Here is a 26,692-nt window from a genome sequence, read left to right on the forward strand (position 1 = left end):
GCCCATTCAGCGCAGGGAAAAGGGGAATTACATCACCACCAGACAAGTTCATCTAACACCGAGATCGTCCAATAGTAACAAGAAGCCGACTGTGTCACAATATCCAAACAGACATATTTTCAGCAAGGGACTTTATCAAGCCGCCCCAACGTACACACGAAAGTCATGTAATGTGTGTAAAGCATCCCATGATCTTTACATGTGTCCAGCATTTTTCAACTTATCAAGCAGAGAACAATTTGACATTATGCAAAAAAATTAAATTTGCATTAATTGACTTTACACGCATCAAGATCAAAAATGCATATCAACGCGGCGTTGTAATGAATGCAACGAACCACATAACACCAATATTCATGAGTCATTCATGCAATTAAAGACAAAGTCCGCAAGCAGCAAACTGCAAACATTGCAGAACGTGGACGCGTCGCCGTCCACATCAAGTGCATCACTATCATCAACAGGCGCCCCCAATTTGAGCAAAATTACTAAACAACACCATATCAACTATGTTGCAACGGACGGCGAAGAAGTACTACTCACAACAGTAGCTGTCAAAGTACAATCGGCAGACGGGACATTTACTACTTTGACAGCGCTTTTAGACCAAGGGTCCCAAGTAACCCTTATATCAGAAAATGCCGCTCAGCTCTTGGGCTTGCAGCGCCAACGTTATCATGCGTTAGTGTCTGGCATAGGGCCCAGCGCAAAACATAGTAAGGGCATGGTCACACTTGTCTGCAATTCTATATACGAAGACTATCAATTTACAACTGAGGCACTGGTAATGTCACGAGTCATCAACAACTTGCCGAACTCATCCTTTAAGATTAAACCCTGGCCACATATTCGAGATCTCAACCTTGCGGACCCAAAGTATAATATTTCAAAACCTATTGATTTACTACTGGACGCCAGCATTTACTCCGACATAATTATGGAAGGTCTCATAAGTCTTCATCAAGTCTTCGCATGCTCCGATAGCCCAACTAACAAAATTGGGATGGATATTGTCAGGAAATGTGAGAACCTTCAGTTGCAATGTCATCTTGAATCAAGTTGAAGATTTATCAAAATACTGGGAAGTTGAAGACATCCAGGAGTCAAGTGTGAACACAACCTTATCGGAATCTGAACAATATTGTGAGGACTTATATCAAGCAACGACAAGACGATTAGAGGATGGTAGATACGAGGTGGCCATCCCCATGAAGCCAAATTTTTGGCAAAATTTAGGACACTCAAAATCAATCGCCTTAGCCAGATTCTCACACATAGAAAGAAAAATGGCAAACAATAAAGAGCTATCAGACAGCTATAAGTAGTTTATGAATGAATACGAGTCACTAGGTCACATGCGGAAAGTCAAGGACAGCACAAATATGAACTTCGCAGCAAATTACCTACCTCACCACGGTGTTGTGAATTCTGACTCCACAACGACAAAATTACGAGTTGTGTTTAATGCATCGGCAAAAACATCATCAGGACAAAGTCTGAATGACTTGATGGAGAGTGGACCTAACTTACAACAGGACCTTCAAGGATTGATCCTGAAATGGCGTGAACATAGACACGTCATGATTTCTGATATTGAAAAGATGTTCCGGCAAATCCGGATTCGGACATCTGATCAACCTTTACAATCTATAATATGGGGTGCTCTCCAAATGACGTCATCAACACGTATCACCTTACCACTGTAACGTATGGTACTAAGGCCGCTCCATACTTAGCCATGCGCACACTACGACAAATAGCATTCGATAACGAAGAAAGATATCCTTCTGCTGCGAAAGCAATAACTAATTCATGCTACATGGATGACTTAATATGTGGAACCGACAACATCACTGAGGCCAAAAATTTACAAAAAGAGTTGATAGAAGTTTTAAGGAGCGCGGGGATGAACCTTAGAAAATGGTCGAGCAACACATCTGAACTAACAAAAGATTTATCATATGATCAGCTGGACACTTTTGAATTCAAGGACGTCGAAAATAGAAAAACACTGGGTTTGAGATGGAATCCTGCCTCTGACACATTTTCTTTTCAATGCAAGCTCACAGAAGGCCTTGAAACGAACATCACCAAAAGGGAACTTTTATCCGAGATTTCGAAAATATATGATCCTCTTGGCTGGCTGTCACCTCTCACAATCAGAGGAAAAATCCTATTTCAACAGACTTGGCTATCATCATTATCATGGGATGATAAATTACCGGATTCCATACAAGATGAGTGGAATGAATTAAAAAGGGATCTAATGAAAATTGATATATTCCAAATTCCCCGTTATTTGGGTCACATCGGTCAGTCACTCCATTTACATGGATTTTGTGACGCATCTGAAAAAGCGTATGCATGCGCAATTTACTTAGTCACACTTAATAATAAAGGCGCTTATACATCAAAACTCATCACTGCAAAAACAAAGGTTGTTCCAACCAAGAAACAATTATCACTGCCGAAACTGGAATTGCTGGGAGCCTTATTACTATCACAACTTATGAAGAAGGTTTTGGAGATCTTGTATACATCAAAAGAAATTCATTTACATGCCTGGACAGACTCCATGATAGTACTAGGGTGGCTTCATGGAGATATTTCCAAATGGAAGCAATTTGTCGCAACCAGAATACGACATATCACGAATGTTATTCCAGCTAAGTATTGGCGACATGTAAAATCTGAGGAAAATGCCGCAGACTGTGCGACAAGAGGCTTAAGCAGTATCTCCCTGTACAATCATTCACTCTGGTGGGAACTGGGAAGGTCCAAAGTTCATTCAAGAAAATCAACAACGAGCCGACCTTGAAACATATCAAGAACCAACACTTGAAAAGAAAAAGAATCACAGTGTGCAGGCAGCTTTACAATCGAGCTCTGATTCCATCATATATAAATTGCTAAATGAAATGAGCTCGATTACTCGGGTTGCAAAAATAATTGCCTGGGTATCACGTTTCATATATCGAGCACGCAAAAACGTTTGTCAAGCTAATAACTTAACAGCAAGCAATATAGAAGATGCATTCAAATTGATTATAAAAACAGTGCAGAAATTTGAATTTTTTGAAGAAATATCATCTTTAAAGAAACACCGAGTATTAAAATCAAACAGCAGACTTCTAAATCTGAATCCTTATTTGGATAAAGATGACATTCTGAGAGTCGGTGGAAGACTTGAGAACACAATATTACGCTACTCTGCGAAGCATCCTATCCTTCTACCTACATCAAGCAGACTCACGGAGCTCATCATAGATCAAGCGCACCGAACGACTCTACATGGAGGCCCAAAACTTACTTTAGCATATATCAGGGACACTTACTGGATCGTTAGCGGTGTACGCGCTGTCAAAAGTCAATTACGAAACTGTATCAAGTGCCGTCGCTTCAACCAGACATCGATAGTTGAAACCGAAAATAATATTATTTTTCGGAACGAGCAACGCATGAATGAACAATTTGTAATGTTAAACAATCAGCTGGGACAATTAGCTAAAGAAAACAATATAATAAAATTATCAGATTACATAATTACGAACACAATCAACATTACGAGTAACAACCTGATATCGAATATCCGTCGGACACAAGAAAGCCTTATCAACACCGTGACTAATATCTACCAGGGAAGACTCGATAGCCACATCATACCACCACAGCAACTTAAGCAACAGATCAACATTATTTCTGGACAGATAAATGGAGACTTATCAGTACCTGTGAAAGCGGAAAACATTAAATACCTATATGACATTCTACATGTCAAGACCAACATCAACAGCAACTATTTAATTCTGGAAATTAATATTCCGTTGATTACAGTGATAACTACGAGTTGGATAGAGTCATCAGTCTACCATTAACAATGCAACGTAATACTACATATTATGCAATACCAATCACGGAGTTTATGGCATTTAACATGGGGAAGGACACATTTATTCCCATGTCGCAGGATGACGTTTTATCCTGCACGAAATATCATGGTGGCAGACTACTCTGTATGCAAAATACAGCTATATATCAGCTGAAGATAAAACATTCAATTTGTGATACAGAAGTTTTGACACCAGAAAATAAACAAACGTTTTGCATAATAGAAACAAAACAATGTTCGGACCGGTGGATCAAGTTACACTCAAGCGCAGCGTGGCTATATATCAGCTGTGGACAATGTCACGTGCGCGCCATATGTCCGGCTAGCCTGACGTCACATACACTTAGCGGAAGCGGCATTATTGCCTTAGGTCAGGACTGCACAGTGAAAGGGGGACACTTTTACGTTGCTTGGGCATCACTACTATACGAGCGATGTAAACATTCAACTGCAACATCAGCAAGCAATTATGCTTCCTATTATTTCAACCTTGAGTAATTTCATAAATACCTCAGTTTCCGTACCTCATACAAGTAGAGATGAGGGAGTATACGACACCATGCAGCGACAGATACATGCCCTGAAGGAAGCGACCATCAATAACACATCAATTCATGACGCACACCATTACATTCTTATTTACTTCCTGCTTATAGTCACTGGAATTTTCACTGGAATTTTAACAGTATTGGTGTGTTGTCATTTTATCAAGAGGAAGAGACCATCGAGTAGTCGGAGGACGCCGCCAGAGGAACCGACGGAGCAGACCAGTCCCGCGCCCGCACCCCCCCGTCTACGCGCTGCCCGCACGCCTGTGTCGGAGCGAGGAATGCGCCCCCACCGCGACATCGACGGTCACATTCCCCAGACTTCCCCGGATAGACTAAATCTTTCCTTTTTACTACTTAATTTGTTAAATGTTTAGTTTTCGTTATCTCTTAAATTAATTTACGTTTATACTTTTTAGATTCTTTCTTTCTTTTAGAGTGGCAAGATGTACGGTTCACTAACACGTACAGTGAACTTGTACGGCTCGGAATGACATTGAGCCAGCACGTACATTGAACCGGCACGTTTGCTTACTCGTCATTTAAACTTGTACGGATCGGTATAACTTGTATAAATTTATGCATTTACGCAGAACAGCAGCAGAGTTATAACAGAGCAAGAACAGAGCAAGAACAGAGCAATAACAGAGCATTATCAAGCAGCAAGAGCGTATTATTTAACACCTATCATCAGCATTAGCATCTCTATCAGCATCAGCATCTCTATCAGCATCAGCATCTCTATCAGTATCAGCATCATCCAGCATCCATCATCCAGCATCCAGCAACTGTAGGAGACAACCCCTACACATAATGTGGTTTGTCCGTCGAGATAGAAAGCGTTACCAATTATATTTTCTCACCACCGGGCGGAAAACGTCAACTTTCTTCCCGCTGCGCTTACCGATGATGCCGTTTTCCGCCTCCGTCGATGAGAAAAATAGTAGGTATACGCACCATGGGCAGTAAATAAGAAAGCCTCAGATCACATGTAATTGTTGGCCGCGGCGAAGCCATTCTTATTTTCCTGTCTGAGAAATTTCTTATTTTCCTTCCCTAGGTGCGTAATGTACTATTAAATCAAGCTCTTGAAGCCACAGCGCGGGAATGCGGGGACCAAAACAAAATAGTTCGTCTCGATGTTAGTCGGTATCACTACTATCGTGTCTCTCTTTCTCACTACCCTACTCGTTTCAGTGCGAGAAGCTACGCAAGAAGCGGTCGAGCCTGGTTGGCGCGTTCGTGTCGACGCACGGCAAGTCCATCGACGACGTCGACAGATCTATCGTGGAGGCGCGGACTGCGCTCAACGAAGTCACCCAGGAGTTGCAGGTAAATAACAGTCTGACGGCCGCACACGTTTATATGACTACATAAACATATTTGAGGAACATTTTGACAGTGTGCAGTTTATATGCCAAAAATTCAAAATGTTTAATTATAAGATATTTTAAGCAGTTTAATTTAAGGAAGTTTATTTTAAGTGTGACAGTAACACCTACTCTTCCAGTCTGGGTTATTTCTTATCGTTTATCGTCATGCTTTCTCTTTCACAATTACGAAGAACGATAGAGATAACATTAAATCGACGATTGTTTTTCAGGAGCGAATGCACAGGTGGAAGCAGATCGAGAGGCTGTGTGGTTTCAATATCATCAACAACAACGGTCTACAGTTCCTAGAGAGCACGCTGTACCGAACCGCCAATGGACGACAAGCGAGAGGTAACTTTATTCTCTACTACAGATGTACTTAATGTCTATTAAGTACTATAGATACTTATTTAACTACACCAATGTTTCCTAACCTGTTGTCCGACCTACACGATACCGAAAATTCTGGTAAACTAGTTTTTCTGTCAGCTATGCAAATATAATTATTATGTGTTATTTGAGAAATCATAGAATGTACTGATTAAAACTTCTCGGCTAACTTGTGTCAATTAAAATTCCAGTACGCAGCTCGCAAGATGATTTGAGTCTGGGCGACGACACATCCCTGTGTGGCTCAGGTAAGATGGACGAAATGTCGCACCACGATCACGTCGAGTGATCGCATCCGCACCATATTAACGCGGTCACTTCCGCAAGTAAACTTCGAGTTCAAGACGCATTGCGTGCGTGTTTGCGTGCTTTACGCAATTTTTTGTGCTATACGCAAGTTTGCGTACAATACGCAAGTTTGCGTACAATACGCAAGTTTGCGTACCATACGCAAGTTTGCGTACCATGCGCAAGTTTGCGTACCATGCGCAAGTTTGCGTACCATGCGCAAGTTTGCGTACCATGCGCAAGTTTGCGTACCATACGCAAGTTTGCGTACCATACGCAGGTTTGCGTACCATACGCAGGTTTGCGTACCATACGCAGGTTTGCGTACCATACGCAGGTTTGCGTACCATACGCAGATTTGCGTACCATACGCAAGTTTGCGTGACACGCAAGTTTGGGTACCATACGTAAGTTTGCGCTCCACATAAAAGTTGGCCACAGTACCCAAGTTTGCGTGACGTACGCAAATTACAATCTTACGGTACCGAGCCTTCAAAGAATTATTTGCTTGCGTTGGTGACTCGTAAAATTATCGACCTAGATCTTTGAATGCTATTTAACTCTATATTTTATATGTATGAAATGATATTACCATTTAAGGCCCACTTGCGCCAGACTGGGTTAACACGCTTAACTCTGAGTTAAATTATACTTCGAATTTAAATTCACATCATGTCTTGCACCACCAAGAGTTAGGAGTTAACCTCGTGTTAATTTTTTAAATTTTTAACCCACCGATGTCGGAGGGTTAAATCAACTAACTCTGGGTTAGTAATATCAAAACTGAGATTTTTCGGTTATGACTTATGTAGTTTGTTGTGTTCAGTAATAGGTACCGGTTTTATTTTGTGTTTAACCATGATAAATGATCAGTAGTTGTTATCTGACGATGATGAAGAAATTATCGAATACATAAGTTCGGACTCGTATTACAGAAGGATTGTAGAACGGACCGATCTGTTTAGGTTCCCTTATTTACTCACAAAGAGACAAAGATTTCCATCGAAGATTTCGCCGAGAAAAAGAAACTGTTCTCTTTTTATTAAATAAAATTGAAAATAATTGCAATATACAAAATATGAGCATAAAAAGTAAGTCCCTACCAAAGTTTAATAATAATATCATTGGATTAGTGCGTCTTTAGTGAACTCCTTTATAAATAGGTAGACTAGATAAACATTGGACACAAGTGTTTCTTCCCAATTTTTATCATTTTCCGCCTAATTTATTTGCACAAAATATCACAACACGCACGCACAATGCGACATAGAACCACGTGTCATTTCAAATCTGACATAAAGAGATAGCCTTATTTAAAGTACTGTGGAGCGAGAGAGAGCAGTACACTTAAATTATTCAGCATTCGCTCTATCATATTTAGCTGGATGTAAAAAGAATGAATGAACATGACATAAGCCCGGGTTAGTTGACTCTGGGATAAATTCTTCTGGTGCAATATGTAGTATGAGTTAAAAATTAAAAACGTTAACACTGAGTTATTAAGCCCCGGGTTATTTATTTAACTCAAAGTTTTGGCGCAAGTGGGCCTTACAAAACTATATTTTTTCTAATGTTATATTGAAATACAATTTGTGCCTTATGTTTTGTAAAACATTTATAAATATGTATTTAAACTTGCTAGAGGTTAGTGTAACTGTTTATAAAGCTATATAACATATCGAAAATAATTTTGAGCACAATAAAATAAATAAATAAAATTAACAAGAAAAGACAAAGTAAAACCTGATAAAAGAAGTGCACAAAATGGCTATGAAAAATGGTATTAGATAAAGATATTTAATAATATGCTATGTATGTATTTATAAAAACTCCGATATTATAATGTTTTCTATATTTTTTCATTTTGGTAGATATCGCTAATGACTGCTACAGATGCAACTATTTTAACATGAACTAAAACTCGCAGCTTTGTGCTCAAATCTCCATTAGACTATATTCGCTAGACGTAAGTTTTAGTTTTAGAATAGATGTACTTAATAGAAAGTTAGCTTAGAAATATTTTGATAATTATTGTTACATGATTACATATCAATATCATACAAAATTGAACATTACATACTTAGTAGCATAAAATGCATCTACAAGTTCAATTTTATTTAATTTCTATAAAATTATATGTGTCAAAATCAAGCAATTAAATTGCTAAGATGTTTATAAACATTTATATTCGAAGATATTTGTCTGTTTGTATATTTAATATTACCGTAAATGTTAGAAGCCGACTCGTTAAGTCTCATTGTTACGTTGTTAGAACTAAATAACATAATTTATTTTTATAACTGTAACTTTTTTATTGAATAAATATATTTTGAATACGACTCTTTCGTCACAATCGTGAAGGAGCTTTCAAGCTTTCTCATGGGCTACGTTAAAAGCATGTATGAAATATTGTGCAGCAGTTTTGTATCGAGTGGTGAGGGTTTGCTTGCATGACCATCCGATCATACACGAACACACCATTGCAGGATCCACAGAAAACGTTCGGACGAGAAGAGAGTCCCGTCAAAACGACCAATATAGACAGAGAGCGCGACATAAGGCCTCTGTCCTTCTCTGTCACGCATGGTTGATGCAACGCAAAAATACTAGCAAGTTCGACTCAAGACCGTCGTCGTCCGTACCGACGGCTCGGAGGGCGTCTATGTTGTCCCTTTGATACCTACACAGTACACCTATCTGGTAAACATAAGTTTTACTTTTATGCTAGTAATCGTCTGTCTCTTTTTCCAAAGAGAAGCAAGAAAGAAAATATTATATACGTAATAAACGCTAAGTATCTGTAATTAATATAGCAACCAATGAATTTTTGTGTTTTTCAACGTATCTGCATACGCGACCCAGTTTGAAAAACACTGTGTTGGAGATACGGACAGTAAAATAGACAGTATCTGCTATTGAGAGTCGAAAGCAGATTGATTTTAGCGGCTAGTAAAAATTTACTTATTTTGCCTACGTACTGTACTTAAAAATTATTTTCTTTATAACTTTTAGCGCAATAAACCGATGATGGTTCCTATACAGTCTGTCAAAAAAGTCATGAAATTAAAAAGTGGCAACATCGTAGTGTCATCCCTTTCAAATCAATCTAAGAAAAAATGGATGACACTACAATGTTGCCACTTTTTAATTTCATGACTTTTTTGACAAACTGTAGATAGAACAAAATTCTACATTTTCAACAATATTTTACATCATTTTATTAATAAGAGCACCACATGTTTGACTTTGAAAATAACAAAAGCAGCTAATATGCACTAAACATATTATACGTAATAGGTTTTAAACTGTCACCCACATGCAATTTTAAGTAATTGCAACTTTGAGGAAAATTTTAAATATATCATCTTCTTAAGGTATATTTTAATCACTCAAATCATGCTTCAATTCGCTTTTTCCTTTTTGTTAATACAACGTCATTCATTCATTTAATATTTAACAACGCAATTCTTATATTTATCTTTGTATTACAATTATTAATACTAAGTATAATGTAAGAAAAGTATAACATAATTAAATTCCATTTTACAATTTTATTACTTAGAAATGTTTTAAAGAAATAAGGAGGTTGTTCGGAGTTATCATATTTTTACATCAAAATATTAACATCAGCATACAACACTATACTTCTATAGTCTATACCCATACATAATATTTGCACGTTTGAAAGCTTTTGACGATTGTGATTTTGTTTTATTTTTGCCCACCCTTCAGCTTGTAGCCTCCTATATGTGGCTATCCATAGTGTGGCAACATTCTCAGGTAAGAAACTCTTTTATTATGCTTGCCTCGGGACGCTTACTTGTCTTGACTTTTTTTAAACTAAATATTTCATACATGCCTTTGACGAAAAGAAACTTTGATGTCATTTACGAATTTTTCATGTTAATAAAAATAACTTACTTATTTCTCAATATTGAATCATCATAATATACATGTTGTGTATAGTTTTGTAAATTGTAAGAACGTTAAGCCTGCGGTGGCGGTGACGATTCGCCCAAAATATTTACACACTAGATAACTTACAATTTTTGTCCTTATCCTTGTAGCTCGATAGACGACAAAACGTGTACGTTACACGTGTAAATATTTTTTAGTGAGAGAGTGTGTTACATTGAATGTTGTGTACAGTCGCGGACAACTTGCTGTGGCGCGAGGACTCTAGCGGCAGCGAGGCGAGTGACACCCCGCACTATCCGCTAGACCTGAGGCTCGCTGAGGCCAGGTAAACCAGCATTTTGTATTATCTAGGATCAGGAAACGTTACCCCAGCCAGATGTTGTCGATTTCTTACTTTCTTCCTACCCCTAATTAGAGCGGAGGCTTCATAGAATGTGCCCTTATTTGTGTAAAGTGTGCCCTTGTAGTTTTCTTGAAAAGCAGGGTCTTATGTGTGCAGGGTTCGACGCTAACGGTTAAATAAGTGTGCGGAAATCGAAAGACTCGCATAATAACCGCGGTGACTTTACAAAGTACGGCCGCAAAGCGAAAACAAATTTTGACCCATGCCTACTCGTCTCGTCGCTCAGGCGCAAGGATTGCTATTTCGTTTTTACAGAAACCCGTTAATTATGTTTATGTAAAGAAAAAAGTAACGATGAGGACTGTGTGCGATTTTCTCGCGTCCTGACTAGATATGTATTTAAGAGATTAGGAATTAAGCAACAGATTAACAATGTTTGTCTGTTTCCAGGCTTCAGCTAGAGGAGCGTCTGGCGGCGGAGGCGCGCGACCGCAAGGTGGAGGAGCGCGCGCGCGGCTCGCAGACCGACGTGCGCAAGTCGCCCGACGCGCCCGTCAGCTTCGTGCTGGGCGGCGACAAGTGAGTACATTCGGTGATAAAAGCTCGCGTTGATCAACCTTTAAGAATTGAGGGTGACATAAATTGCCCGCATCGCAATTTCAAGCTTCGTCGTTGTAAGCCGAGGTGAAGGCACGCTGCCAATTGTCCCCCCGGCAGGCCTAAAATGACTAGGAGATTTGCGCGAAAATAGAAATGCTGTGGGAACTAATTACATATTTTATTTGCCAATATATTATGTCACTCAACACTGTGTACTCACCGACAGAAAGAGACCATTTTTATAGTGGCCTTTATAATCGTGCATGTTGATCTAATTTTCAGCGTGAACTGGACGGGCGAGGAGCTACCGCGGCCGTCGCAGTCGCAGTCGCAGCCGCAGCTACGCGCGCGCCCGCTGCCGCCACCGCGCCGCCCCTTCGCCAACTACCCCATCGCGCGCTCGCGCTCCTCCGACGTCCTGGGGGAGGAGCCCCGCCCCCCGCCCCGCCACGCCGCCCCGCGCCAGCGCCCCCTCGCCGAGGGGATCGAGACGCCCCCGCAGGAGGAAGAGTCCACTGACTCGTCGCTGGTGGAGGACGAGGCCAAGCCGCGCCGCCGCCGCCTGCAGCTGCCGTTCGGCAAGAAAGCCAAGACGCCGGCGTGACCGCACGCGCCCGCGCGCGCCGCACACGCGACGCAATGTACACGTACTAGGGTTTTATTACGATGTAGAATATTAGAGCAATTAAATTTCAGGAGTACCATCCTCCAGAGAGTATTACTTAAAAGCAGGAATTAGTAGCATATTTTATTGTACAACAAATTTAACTTGCCAGTATGATCCAGAAAATACTTTTTGTATTTTTTTTTCCATCAGTGTATATTATTTTTACTTAGATTCCGATTCACCTGTATGAGACTGTATTGGTTGATTGTGTATCGTATGATTTGCCCGTTTATTCACTGATATTTATTTTGCACGTTTGATTTTGACATTCACTGTATTTATTTAAAACTAAAATGCGGAAACGTAGACATTTTTCCTTTTGAAGCTAATTTTTATACAGGTGTAACAAAACTAAGTGCTAATACTTTAGGATGAGTCCCTTGTTACATACACTCCCTAAAGTATTATCACTTAGTTTTGTAACACTCTATATATTATAATCTCATCAATATAAAGCCAATTACCGCTAATTTTACCTATTGTAAATAGTACAACAATTCCAATTTATTTAAATTCTTAATTATTACACAAAAAACCTTTTACATATTTTTATATTATGACTTTAGTGGTGGGATTGTTTGACTAAGTATTTTGCAAGATTTTTCGCATAAAAAGTTTTATGGTAGATAGGATTGTTGATTTTATTTTATATGTATATTGTATAGCGCTATTTTGGACTTGAGAATTATGCTTCCATTATAAAATAAAGATCTGAAGAGCAATAAATAGATGATTAGGGGATGCCAACAAATATTTTTAATTTAATGTTTGGTGAATAAGTTCCTTTAAAGCCTAGTATTATGAACACGTGTTGAGGCGAAACTGCGCTAAACTGCGCGCGACACGACGACGCGAAACTTCTGAAGCGTCGCGTCGTGTCGCTTTAGCGCGGTTTCGCCGAGTACAGTGTGAACTGTGAACCGGCCGTAGACTGTGACGCACAGACATAGATCAAGATAGATTATATGTCTGTGCTGTGACGTGGAGCCATCGCGTATTTTATAGAACATATTTGAAAAATGAATTAAATAATTTATTCTCTCGTACCATGAAACTAGTGTAAGCGTGTGATATAATACGAGGGGATAAGTACTGCGTAATCATTTTCTTTTCATTGGTTTATCTTGATTTGACCACCAGAACTTAATTATTTGTTAAATGAAAATATTATCTATCCTAATGTACAACAAACACTAATATAATAATTGTCATCTTTTACGACATTGCATGTGACCTAAAATGTTAAATATTTGTATAAATGTCTAGGTCCTAGTTCAATTTATAGGTTATATGTGCATAGTGCATACCAATGTAAAACTTAATTTAATAACCTTGTAAATAATAAACAAAAAGATTTATAGATTTTATATCGTAAACTACAATGTTTAGAAGTTGCACCTAGCTGTAAAACATGATTTCAGCCAGCGGTCGGCAAACTTTAAGCCGGCAATGGCCACAAGGTGGCTAAATAACTAAAGGGGGGCGGCACTTGGGATATTAACCCTTGAAACTTACTTTGTTTTAAAAATATCTTATTTGCAAGACATTTGCGGGCCGCCGTTTGCCGACTACTGTTTTGAACGGTTAAGATGTCTGGAGGGCTTATAAAATACTTACTTTGTAAAAGTATAATTTAAAAGCGATTGCTTATCGCATCATGGGTGTTTTGCTTAAGGGCCAACGCTAAAACTCGCGCGGGCGCACGCTCGCGTGTGTATAAATGAAAAATATGGGCAGCGCAGGCGCGTGCTACGGAGCGCGGACGCGGGCGACGCCTTTCTTTTTGCCAAATAATAAATTCATTATATTACAAGGTTACGGATTTATCAAAGAACTGCAACGTCGGGATTAATCAAAGTGCTCCGCGACAAAATCCGTAAGTGTTTGAACTTTGTAATATAATGAGTGATACTCGCGTAAACCTAAGAAATCATTAAAAAATAAATTAGTAAATAATCCATGGTAATCTACTCGACACAACTGTACACGCTCGAGATAAAAAAAATATACTAGCAGTGCTAAATGAGATGGGCGCACGCGACGGGTGCCCGCTCGCGGATTCGTGGCTCGCGGCGGTCTCCCGACGCGTGCGCCCGCGCCCGCATCCGCCCGTATTTTAGCGTTGGCCCTAAGGGTACGATAAAATCGCAGCACAGTTAAATAGTGGGAGCGCCATACTCATGGTAATTTCTAATTCTACCACGAACAATTCCAAAAAAATTTGGGTCTGGTCGAGCAGGAAATATCTTTGTGCGTGTATCTAGATAGTGAGTTTTTGTTATGCTCACTTAATTAATTTTAGGTGAATTCAGGTGCTAAATATGACTGAATCTATGTAATTCGCGTTTTATATGTGAATATGTACTTTTTACACGGCCTAAGTATTACATAAAGTACCGACTAACCGACGTACTTATAAAACTCTAGCCAAGGTTTCACAACCTTTTTTTATTAGCCATCTTAATATGTATTCTGATATAATATTCGTAGGATATAACCCTGTTATATTACGATTTACGTGGTTAGAACTTCAACGAAGATATAGCGCCACCATTCAGTAAGTACTATTTCTAAATAATTGTACTTAATGATAATTATCATGATTGATGATTATAATCATACGTTGGAAGATCTCTTGAAATAATATTTACTTATATCTATAACTGTAAAAAAACTGGGTAGGAGTGTGTAATATTGGTATGTACATCAATTTATTTTGTGGGAAAATACTTACGCCCATTGGTTTGTTACTATTTCTTTGCAGCAGCTGTAAACAATATACCGTAAAATCCGCGCGCAGACAAGTAGTAGTTATACAAGTACGCTGGACTTAAGATACCCTTTGAAATGACAGCTATTTTTTGTATATTTGAAGCGGAATCAGCGCACCCAATGCGGGGGAAGAGAACTAAATCTGACGTAAAAATGACGTTTGAAAGTCGCCATATTACCGCTGATAGCAGTAGCACAGTATAGCAATATTAGGCCCTACAGTAACGAAACGCCTTTGACGTCACACGATGCCGCCACCGATGACAGGTACCGAGCAGATATGCCAGGGTTGCCACGAAACGGGAAATAAAATAAAAATAAAATATTGTGCTTGTAATGTAAATGTTATTATTTAATCTGTTTAATCAGCGTGTTATATTTACATATTTGTTTATTTTATTTATTTTAAAAACTTTATGCACCTATAGGTACAAAGGTGGACTTAATGCCGTATGGCATTATCTACCAGTCAACCTTTGGGCGATACAAGGACATAGTTGTATAGGTGCCAGTCGAGTTGAAAGAGGAAAAGACAGAAAAAAACAATAAATATATATTATACTTATAAAATATATATTGTATAATATTATACTATACTTATAATATACATATTATCACACATAAAATTATATATCAATAAAACCAATTACCATACGTAATATATTATTATATAATAACTATATTATAATAATATATAGTTGATCAATTATGATGCTAAAAATATTAATTTATGTCATAAATTATGAAAACTAAGAGTCTGCCAACTGTTTCAAGTAAAACTCACGTACCCTTAAAAGCATCTCTGGTTTTTGACATCCTGATTTACGGAGGAGGAGCGTTCCAGAGGAGAATAGCCTGGATATTAAAAGAAGAGTGGACGGAACTTGACTTGTAAGAAGGGCAACTTAAAAGCTGATTTGAAGTAGATCGGAGGTTTTTATCGTGCCTGCTGCAACGGTATTGAAAGTAAGGGGCGAGATATTCGGGAGTATGGGGATGATGCAGCAGTGAATATAGCACACACAATGCCTGCACAGAGCGGCGCTGACGTACTGGTAACCAGTGTAGCTTGGAGCGACACGAAGAAACATGGTCGTATTTTCGAAGGTTGAATATAAATCGGAGGCAATTATTAAACAATCGGTGGAGTTTATCTAGTTTGTCGGCATTAAGATCTAAACAGCACACGTCACCATAGTTAATTATAGGAAAGATAAGGGACTGGACCAGCAAGGTCTTGACCGGAGTGGAATAGAAATTTTTGAGCCGGTAGATGATTCGTACATATTATGTCGTACTGCCAGATATTTACGTGAAACTTTATTTTTAGATGATTTTAGTTCTCTATTTAAAAAATTAATTAACCCATCAAGCCCCATAAGCTCACCGGTGAGCGAGACACAATAGAATAACAATAGATTTCCAAGGATCCACGAATCACGCTCGAAGGATTAAAATAATGAAGACGCATTCGAAATTTCGAATATATAATTTATCCAATAATTAATCACACGTCAGGTGTAACAGAAGCACTTCAAAACTCTTATTACATGCGCGGTATGTTACACTTGATATTTGTACCTGGGTAGGTAGGTACTAATTAGTATGTAACAGGGTATTTGACAGATTTTTAATTTATTCTTTATTGTTTCTCTCCTTGTTACACTTCTTACAACGTAAACAATAAAACAGAGATGCAAATATATGCCGCCAAGGCCAACACAATATTAGTGTAAACTGTGAACCGATATTTATTAAATTTAAATCCTTTTTGTTTTTTGAATCAGATTTACATCCGTACACTGAACATTTATTATAATATCCCATTGTTTATAAGATAAGTTATCGTTTTATAACACAAAATTCGTAGACAACGCGCCAACGTCACCCCTGTGGGCGCAGGTACACAAACTCCGCGAGTTAGTGTACGCGGGCCCGCGCCGCCCGCTTCCCCGCGGGTACCCCTCCGTTGCTCTGCGCAAGTACCTACATTCGTTTCACTACTGTAGGGATATGTCATATTGCTATACTGTGGCAGTAGTGAGAGTACTTGGAACTAATACTAGTGATGACAACCAATAACGATTAAGCGGCCATTTGCAATTTACGTCACATTTAGTTCTCTTCCCCCGCATTGGGGGCGCCGATTCCGCTTCAAATATGCACAAAAAATAGGTGGGTATCATAAGTCCAGCGTACTTGTATAACGGAGGTCAGTGAATCCGCGCCACAAAATAAGTCCCGCAAACGCGGCGCTGTAATCGCGTTGTTTATCTGTAGCATCGTTCATTATTAATTTTACAGACAAAACCTTCGGCACTATGTATGTAGAGTATTAATAATGTAATAGGAAGGACGAATATGAGGTGAGGTCTAAAAATGTGATAACAAATTAAATTAGTTCTTAATTTTACCGCTGGACTTTTTTGGTGGCGCGAACTCTAAGTTCGAATAGGTATTATTCTAAGTGAATTGCTAAGTTGGCCATGCAAGCCGTGGTTCAGATTGTGTTTTCACACTTTATTTTATTAAAGGATTATTAAAGTGAACAGGTTTTTAAGTTTGTCGATTCCAGCAGCAGAATTCAGCATGATTTGTATTTTGTTGAATTTACGGTTCCGAAAAACCTACACGGCGAAAATAGTTTACATGGCAATTCGTTGAGTGAAAATAGCTAATGCAATGAAATATACTGGGTTGACTGAGGTTTCTGGGCAGGAGTTTATAAAAAGTTAACCAACAACGTTGGACAGATCAACTCCTGTGAAAGACACAGCAAAAATCACGCGGTTCAGTGTAAACAAGTCTTGGTAAGTTGCGTGAGATTTAAAAACGCACGGGTCTCGACTACCTATGTCTGAACCGTGGCTGATACTGGTGTAAATCTTGCAATTTATGCAAAAAAATGGCAATAGTACGATCCGATTCAACATGTTGTAGACCAGTAAATTAAAATAAGATTGTTTTGTTAATATTTGTCACAAAACTAGCATAGGAGTCCTGCGACTCACGTGAGTTTGTAAATCCCGAGATCTGAGTTTTATAAAAAGACAAAACGTGATAAATACGGAATACCTTGTTACTTAAATAAATATACCAAAAGTAAACTAGACGTTTTATTCCTCCTCCACACTCCATTTTAGGTAAGCGAGTCTATCTGGATGACGCTCGAATAAAATGCAAAGTCTTATGAACTATTTTATTTAAAAATGTGTACAAATAACCTAGCAGCCTGCGGTATCAGATACTTCTGAATTTTTAGCGTTCGATCAGACCGACGCGCATATTTTACACACTAGTACAGTCTTATAGACGATGTCATCTACTAACATGTAATAAATAGACTTCCCATAAAATGTTTAAACAATTGTCATACAATTAACACCTCAATTCGTAAACTACACGACAGTATTTTAAGACGTTTTTAAGACGTTTAGGCTCGAAGCGGAACAAAACAAACAGGAATGTCTAACTCGCAACATACAACGTTTATGATACAGAGAATCCAATGATCAACTTATTGGGCGTTTCGACTTTTTGCAACACGATAGCGGGACGGAGAAAAGAATCTCACGATCGGAACCTACGGTTCGAACGAAACAGAACGGGTCGGTCGCGGGGGTGCCGCTCGCCCCGGCAGGCGACCTAGTTAGCCAACAAAAACCGGCGCCCCGCTACGAAAATACACAACGGTCACGTCACGGGAGGCTCATCCTACAAGTCAGTTGGGATGAGTGAAGACGTGGAGCACCAGTATTTGGTCGCTGTCGAGGTGGTCGGCGGCGTCGGCGGCGGCGGCGGCGGCGGCGGGGGCAGGGGGCTGGCGCTATTGCTGGTTGCACTCGGCGGGCTTGGCGTGCGCGCCCTTGGCCGGCTTCCTGCCGCGGCGGCGCGGCGCCCCCTCGTCCTCCTCGCTCTCCTCCGACGAGCACTCCTCCTCCTCCTGGCACACAAACACACCACTCAGCCGAGCGCCGATGCGACGAGCGCTTACTCGTAGTGAATTTTGCAACCATCTGCGGGTCGGTCGCGCATGCGTGAGAGGATCGAAACGAATGAAACACATAAATAAAAAAGCTTAAAATTTTAATGTCATCGTTGCCGACATGCCAAAACATAGAAGCGTTAACGGTTCTCGACTACGACTTCGATAAAAAGTTACATAAATAAAAAAATATATTATAATAATCTACATTCCAGTACACGAAACTACCGCTCCGTCGGGAGACGCGGATCACAGTTCTCGTCTCGTGCTAGATAAATGCTTTTGGCACCAGAGATTCTCGTTTCTCAAACGACACGATAGATTGGAATGGTGCATCTTAGTAGGAAACATCATTATAAAATAGCCTTAGGAGAGTAATTGTATCACATTAAATTTAATATTACAAACAAATACGTAAAATGCGTAAACATCATAATACACACCATCGACTAAAATAAAACATAGAATAAGAATTGTATATCTATACTAGAAATGCAATACAGGTATCGTAAGACATGTAGTCCCAGCATGCATTACAATAATAAGGCACCTCATACTTCTCGTCGCGTCGCGCGGCTATCTACGACATATTTATCTACTCTACGGATAAACCATGCATAGATCGGGACCGAGCGAGAAGTTCATCGTAATAAATACCTAGCGTCGTTAACTAACAATTATGACTATAGCCACCGGTTATATCACGGACACATCTGTCAATTTCCTGTGGTCATTACAAGTCAGATGCGACCTCTTCGCTGACGCATACCACTGGGAGTATTATATAGATTCACTCGCCGCCGGGCGACGTTCAATTTTATATTTTTTTGGTACATATACAAAAATTCGATTACAAAATAGATACGATTCGAGGCTAAAGCGACAGGGCGCGCCCATCGGACCGAGCCGACAGTCGGCCGGCGATGCCTAAGACGTAAAGCTAAGGGACGGTTAGATACAACTCCGCATCACTCCTCCTCATCGGAAACCTCCTCAGTACCGGAGTCTTCATCGGAGTACGAATCCTCCTGAAATCAAAACGTCGCTTTTGGTGGTGATGTCATGAATCCGACCAGAGATAGACGCCTAGTCCGAGACCATGTACAGGGAAGAGGAGTAGTTACTGTTATGAGTTGTAGATAACTAGGTAACAACGTAATACGTAAGAAGCATTTGCCAAGCAAAATACTCTACCATGCACTAGTTACAAAAATTCGCAGATGGATGTAAAATTCACTATTCATTGAGTCCATGCGCACAATGCATCATTAACTATTTCTTAAGTCTAAACTACATTAAAGATGACGAGTGTAAAATATGAAAGAGAAGGGCAAGTCTATGCTGCGACATTAAGGTATATTTAATAGGTCAGTGTTGCATGCTTAGACTTCATAGAAAAAGTTGGCCAACAATGGATAGGCATAAGAAATTTGAGATCCACTTGATTTATACAGGGTTATAAGGTTATAAGGGCCAAATCTAAGTATGAAACGTTACCACCTATGTCCTATACAAACAGAAGTCATGATACAGTAATACGCCTGTAATGCGACGAAGATGCGAGCGCGGACTGTCCGTTGCGAGCGTGGAATGTACAAGCCCACATGTCTGATTCACCAAATTTGACAATACCATGGACGCGACAGCCGATTGAACGCGTGCCGCATTGGCGTTGACCAACAACCGCGTGGTAAGTTTTCGAGCCTGAGACAAACAGGAATTGTGAATCATCCTGTTGAATAGGTTTTTCGCGAATGCTCATAAATTCCATGTCTGCAACTGAAGGTCCGCGCTCGCACTTGCGTCGCCTAACGGCCTGTCCACATCTCCACGTCACGACGTACGTTGTGACGTGAAAATGTACGTCAACGTATTACGTGAAAATGCAGGTCACGGTGTAGCAACATTTTACCCTTTTTTTCTCAAATCTCTCTCTCCATCTTAACAATAGCAGAAGCAGAATACGTATCGTGCGGTCCATATCTAGATGGTAGTGAAGAATGTGGCAGTTTTACAAGGCATGGTGACGTACAATGTTGCTACATCGTGACGTGCATTTTTACGTTACGTTGACGTAAATTTGGAGATGTGGACAGGCCGTTACTTGTCACACTCGGGTGACGTTACGAAACTCGCCCCCCGGTGTGTGGTCAGCGCTCACCTCCTCCTCGTAGTCATCATCATCGTCGTCGTCCAGCCCCTCGCCGGTGTAGAGCAGCACGGCGCGGGAGACCACGCGCTCGCGGATGTAGTGCCCAACCTCGAAGTCCGCCGTCAGCAGCGCCTGCGCACGACCAATACTTTGAGCCCGTCATCTATATCTATGACTCCTACTTTTTTGGAACGAAGTTCCTTATCGCGCGTAACGCGTAGCGAAAGGAGGCTAGACAGACCGATATTTGACCTCGACACTTTTTTAGTACCTGTAGGGGCAGATGGCGTTGATTAGACGTATATTGAGTGGTATTTAAGGGCCCACACATTAACAGTTCGCCGACAGGCCGCCGCCTGACGATTTTGTATCGACGCTCAATGACTGTCAGGCAGCCTGCCGACCAGAGCAGAGTTAATGTGTAGGAGTTGGGACCCTTTAGTATTCCTGTGCGTCAACTAGATGGCGTTTTTGAGAATAAACAGGGAAATCTACCGGACATTTAAATAAATGTTATTATATGGGGCGTCAATAGATGGAGTTTTTTTTATAACTTTGTTCCATCCGGGTGTCCCTTTTCTATTTTGTATACAGAAATATAATTTCGAGTCTAGGGCCCTGTCTTTAGGAGTGCTCCTACATATTCTACTTTTTATGCCGAAGAGAATGGTCTAACTGCATCGAAAATATCCTAATATCTACCCCTATAGCACAATTTCAGATTTAAAAAAAAATTTCTAAAGCTAAGTTGCCGGTTTCCACAGATTTATAAACATAAGTGTTTTCTAGACATCAAGTAAAGTTATGAAAAACAATATATCTTAGCAAACAGCTATTCATTGTTTGACATAAGCTTACACAAGTTTGAAACTTTTTTTCAGATGGGGATTGTGCTATCAAACTGAAACTTTCGTATTGACTGTTGAGTGTTGACGCCTGACAGTACAAGCAAGTTCATTTTTTTTTTAACTTTATACATATATCAAAGCAAATACCAGGCCACTAGTACAAGTATATTTATTAACCTGAATGTCTGAGGCCAGAGTTGAGTTGGGGTCTTCGGGCATCGCGGGCGGGGCAAAGAAGTTGAAGAAGGAGTCGGCCTGCACGGACTTTGTAATGGTGCGGACGGAGCCGCGAGACTTGTGCTTTTGCTTCTTTTTTATCGTCTTCACTGTTACATTCTTGCCTTTCTTCCAGTTGATCTCGCAGCCCTAGTGAAAACCATAAAATTAGTAAGCATAAAGTTATATCTATATTTGTGATAATCTTAATGAAAAATCCTCAGTTGGTGATGCATGTTAAAGAAATCAATCATGATTCTCAGAAATTGGTGTAAGTTTGTCATCATGTAAAAAATTGTAAATTACGCACCTAGGGCAAGAAAATAAGAAATGTCTCAGATCACATGTAATTGTTGGCCGAGGCGAAGCTGGTGATCTTAGAGATTTCTTATTAATTACTGCCCATGGTGCGTATAACATTTTTCTCATCGACGGAGGCGGAAAATTACTTAAAGTAGACTTTAAGTAGTGTAGAGTAACACAAATCAATTACCTTGCATGAGTAGATCTCTGGACCCTCAAACTCTAGGGGGTTATCCTCATCAGGTTTACATTTCATTGAGTATTCCTTTGTTAAGATTGTATCGGAGAAGTAGTCATTGGGAGCAAAGTGGAACTCCAACGTGAAACCAATAGGATCCTCATGCATTTGCACTGTGGACAAAATAGATTGATAAGTTATAATCATAGAAAATGTGCAAATATTTAATTAGATTTAGTAATGTTTGGGCCAACGCTAAAACTCGCGCGGGCGCACGCTCGCGTGAGTATAAATGAAAAATAGAATGGGCAGCATCGTCGCCCGTGTCCGCGCTCCATCGCACGCGCCTTCGTTGGCCCTTACACAATCTGGATCATGACCAAAAGCATTGGTCCATATTTATTAGGTGTTAAAGTGATATTATAATCTTGTTGTAGGGAAACTCTACAGAAGCAAGTGCCAAGCTAATTTCGGCATGTAGAAAAGTCTTCAAGAGCTACTAACCTTTAATGTCCTGCAAACTTTTTATAATAGGCTCGTCGTGTTCCTGCATCATTTCACACAGCATCGAGACATTCTTGAAGATGGTATACCAGAAGTCTGGGATTCCTTTCACATTAGGATCCATTGGTGGTCTGCAAAACGACTCCATGCTTATTACAAATATACAAGTCTTTTGGGAACAATTGTTTGCTTTGTGTCCTCAGTTGGTGATGCATGTTAAAGAAATCAATCATGAATTTCAGAAATTGGTGATAGTTTGTCATCATGTTAACATATGTGCAGTTACAGACTTTTAAACTTAATTCAAAATCACAGGTTTAGATGTGGTTTACCTGTTCAGTAAGTGTACAGTCAATTAGCACATAGTTTTGAAGATCAGAGAAATCATAAACATTTTACCTCTTTATGTAATTTAATACTTTGTTGTTCAACTTACTCTTCTGGTTTATTCTCGCCAGTTTTGTCCTCACCGTCGGTGATGGCGGCCTTCTGGACAGCTTGTGCCAGTTCCTCCTCCTCTGCCTCGTCCCTCCAAGGGTTCTGGCACTCCTCATCTTTCGGTTCGTATACTCCATTTACAATTTGAGCACGCTAAAAAGAACCAAAATTTACTTATATAAATACCAAAGAATTTCTTTTCAATCTATATTACTTTATAGTTTATTTTACTTCTACAATACAGTTTCAGTAGTACTAGTTACCTTTTCAAACAGGGGTTTGTATAGTTTCTCATATTTGCACTCTAAGGCATGAACTTCAGAGTAGAATTTAGCCTCAATGTCTACAAATTCTTTTTGCAGGGAGCGGAGAGCTTTGATGCGACGACGCACGTTCGGTGGTAGAGCTGCAATAGCCTCCGCGTGAATGCGGTTTGTGATGGCAGCCAACATTTCGTTTCTTGTGATGCCACTGTAAAAAACATGGGGTCAATTAGTTGTGACTTTAAATCGAGACAATTCAGCAGAATTCTAACTTGACTTTACTATTTTAATAGCACTCTATTAAGCCAAATGCTCAAAATGCTAAAGTCTATGATCATACATAGTTATATTCACTGCTTTTTTTCAGGAAAGTAATATAAAACAAATATCTATTGAAGCAGTGCTCGGAGCATCTTATTGCTAAGTAGAGCATGACTCATAGGTCATTGACCAGTAATCTCTACATCACTGTATCTCAAGGACCGTAGACTGTAGACTGTCTGTACTGACTCAAGGTCACATTGAGTGATCAGAGACATAATTATTCCAAATTTAGAATTGTTATCTTAAATAAATACTCAATATATTGTATAGCACGAGGAGAAACATTAAAGAATGTTATAATGAAGATTTAGTGCCAGTTAGCTTGTGTAATTAACAAAATATTGAATGTACTTATTATTTAATTTCCAAGGCCATCTCAGATCTCACTTAAGTCCTACAATGAGCAATTCATATAACAAAATTTGCTATGGTGAGTCTGGAGGAATTACAATCATGTGTGGAATTAATGAATGATTCATTGAATAGTATGTCACATGACTCACATTCCATTTGACAGTTTTAAGGACTCCGCACGAGGAGTTCGAAGAAAAAGGGATTCTCTGGGGAACGTCATCGCGCCAACGTTAATTTTATGTCGTAATGAGACCGAGGATTTTATAGAGCACGTGTTTTTCTTCGTCTAACAGTCGGCGGATTTGTATTTTACGTGTTTATCTATTAATAAATCAACGTACTCCGCATAACCTAGCTACAATATATTATACATACCTCTTCATCAACTGCGCGGCCAGATCTTCGCCGCCGACGATCTCTTCCTCTTCTCCGGACTCTACCTCGGATGTAGCATCACCGGGGCGCTCTACGGTACCCATTTTATCTAAAAATTATAGAAAAAGATAACAAAGAATTCGCGCCACGTTGATCGCGCACCGGCGCACCGAACGTGAAAAAAAAAATTACGTCAATCAGGCGATTCTTTATTGGACCAATTTTTTAACGTTAAACAATAAATCAATAAATCGTAGGAACAATCATGCAATAAAGACAAAATATTTTAATGCGCAGTTCATGTTTCACCACGGGCGCCGACCACATGGTCGTGCCAGGATTTTACTACAAAACGTGCTCATATATGACACACTGACAAAAGCTACAATTACCCCTTTGTGTAATCCACAATGGTTTACTTTATATTATATATTATATATAATGAATAAAATAAAACACAAATCTTACCAGCTTGCCGACAAGTTCCGAGAGAAAAGAAAATGGCGCCGTCGAGATGAAGCAAAAACGAACGTCGTTTCGCGATTGTCGAGGAATCGCACCGGTCGCCACTCGGCCACAGATAACAGATTACTAGTTTAAATTTGAGACACTCGGCAGTCGGCACCACAGATTACTAGTATATATATGGTCGGCACAGGGTGTAAACTTCTTGGTCGGCACTCACCACAGTCGCGGAAATAAATTCAAAATTATTGACGTTTATATTTTTTTTTACAAAAATGACAAATTCGAAATCTTGACTACTTTATGCCCCTGCTCTATCTGCGTTCAAGCCCCAAAAGAGTACCGGTGAATGGTGATAGCGACAACAATAGAATAACAAAAGATTTCCAAGAATCCGCGGTCGAAGGATGCGCTAATACTAAATAGGGGTGTAGACTATTTTTAGGAAATATATTTATTTTAACGATGTAATGTTTTGTTACACCTAAAAATATACAGGGTGTAACAAAAATAAGTGATAATACCTTAGGGTGTGTACGTTTTCCTTGTAAAGAGTTCACTGTGAAAGTAGCAGCGCTGAAAGACCAAAATTTTTTTTTACTTTTGTGGAATGGGGAAACTCGTGACGAAGGAACACGTACACACCCTAAAGTATTATCACTCATTTTTGTTACAAAAACACTCTTATTTAAAATTATTAACGCTTTAACGCGCAGATGGACTATGAAGCAGGGGCATTACAAATATGGAAGCTCACAAAAGCGGCGGCTAGAATTTAAGGTTCGCGCGCACTTTGTCGGCGCGTGCCGGGGCGGGTCGGGGCGAAGCGCAGCGCAAAATACGCTATAGCTGGTAAGCGATAGCACACTATTGCCGGGTCGGGTCGCATCGCATTGACGGATAATATAACGCTCACTGTGGCGAAGCGTGCCGGGGCATGCCGGGGCGGGTTGGCGCGCAACGTATTGACGGATTTTGAGTTCAGTCATCAGTGTGCTACCTAGCTTGCTACATATAGTCTGGCAAGAAAGTGAAGAAATTAAAAAGTGGCAGCATCGTAGTGTCATCCCTTTTTTCTTAGATTGATTTGAAAGGGATGACACTGTGATGTTGCCACTTTTTAATTTCTTCACTTTCTTGACAGACTATATATTAATCTGTGGTGCTGCCTAGATTCCTGTACCTTGCAAAGTTGCAACTATGGATAGCTCCGATGAACTATGAAGAGCTTTCGTTTATTTCATAGACCTGTTATATTAAGTACACACTGTTTAATTAATTTATTTATTTAAATAAATAAAATGATGTGGGGCGTGGTGGGGGCCGAGGCTTGCCGGGCCGCAATGCATCGCGTCCGCCGCTTGCTATAGTATAGCACACTGTTGCCGGGGCGCAACGGGTCTTGTCGATGTCGCATTGACGGAAATCCGACGAACAAAAATCCGCGCCGATTTCCCCCGCAAACTGAGTGATACGCGTATCCGCTTCCATACAAATTG

At 39.9% G+C, this 26,692-nt stretch overlaps 2 protein-coding genes and 2 non-coding genes across 8 annotated transcripts in view; 1 reads left to right on the plus strand and 3 right to left on the minus strand.

The window, feature by feature from the left end:
* LOC121725885 (stromal interaction molecule homolog) overlaps window positions 1–12,397 on the plus strand; it is a 54,896-nt gene extending 42,499 nt beyond the window's left edge. For 2 of the 3 annotated variants that reach the window (XM_042113044.1, XM_042113045.1), the window contains exons 9-14: window positions 5,635–5,769; window positions 6,041–6,161; window positions 6,392–6,448; window positions 10,638–10,731; window positions 11,200–11,328; window positions 11,632–12,396. In XM_042113044.1, the coding sequence (XP_041968978.1) occupies window positions 5,635–5,769; window positions 6,041–6,161; window positions 6,392–6,448; window positions 10,638–10,731; window positions 11,200–11,328; window positions 11,632–11,953 (858 nt within the window). In that variant the 3' untranslated portion in view covers window positions 11,954–12,396. Of the gene's footprint in view, window positions 1–5,634; window positions 5,770–6,040; window positions 6,162–6,391; window positions 6,449–10,637; window positions 10,732–11,199; window positions 11,329–11,631 lie in introns of all 3 variants that reach the window. The other variant, XM_042113046.1, reaches the window with a different exon arrangement.
* Window positions 12,398–17,973: 5,576 nt separating this feature from the next.
* On the minus strand, window positions 17,974–25,317 carry LOC121725889 (nucleosome assembly protein 1-like 1). 3 transcript variants are annotated; one of them, XM_042113053.1, is made up of 9 exons: window positions 25,197–25,317; window positions 24,729–24,837; window positions 23,676–23,883; window positions 23,411–23,565; window positions 22,975–23,105; window positions 22,483–22,643; window positions 21,951–22,139; window positions 20,935–21,057; window positions 17,974–18,728 (listed from the first exon to the last, which is right to left on the minus strand). In XM_042113053.1, exons 2-9 carry the CDS (start codon window positions 24,830–24,832, stop codon window positions 18,615–18,617), a joined length of 1,185 nt encoding a protein of 394 aa, XP_041968987.1. In that variant the 5' UTR covers window positions 24,833–24,837; window positions 25,197–25,317; the 3' UTR covers window positions 17,974–18,614. The 3 variants fall into 3 exon arrangements, with proteins under 3 accessions (XP_041968987.1, XP_041968986.1, XP_041968989.1); XM_042113052.1 differs by having other exon boundaries at window positions 17,974–18,731; XM_042113055.1 differs by lacking the exon at window positions 17,974–18,728 and adding an exon at window positions 18,858–19,801.
* LOC121726712 lies at window positions 22,202–22,286 on the minus strand. Its single transcript, XR_006035572.1, has one exon. It is a non-coding gene; the product is annotated as a small nucleolar RNA Me18S-Um1356 (small nucleolar RNA).
* Window positions 23,166–23,249, minus strand: LOC121726713. Its single transcript, XR_006035573.1, has one exon. It is a non-coding gene; the product is annotated as a small nucleolar RNA Me18S-Um1356 (small nucleolar RNA).
* Window positions 25,318–26,692: the final 1,375 nt, after the last annotated feature.

The sequence above is a fragment of the Aricia agestis genome, chromosome 4 (assembly GCF_905147365.1).
Source record: "Aricia agestis chromosome 4, ilAriAges1.1, whole genome shotgun sequence".
Lineage (NCBI taxonomy): Eukaryota > Metazoa > Arthropoda > Insecta > Lepidoptera > Lycaenidae > Aricia > Aricia agestis.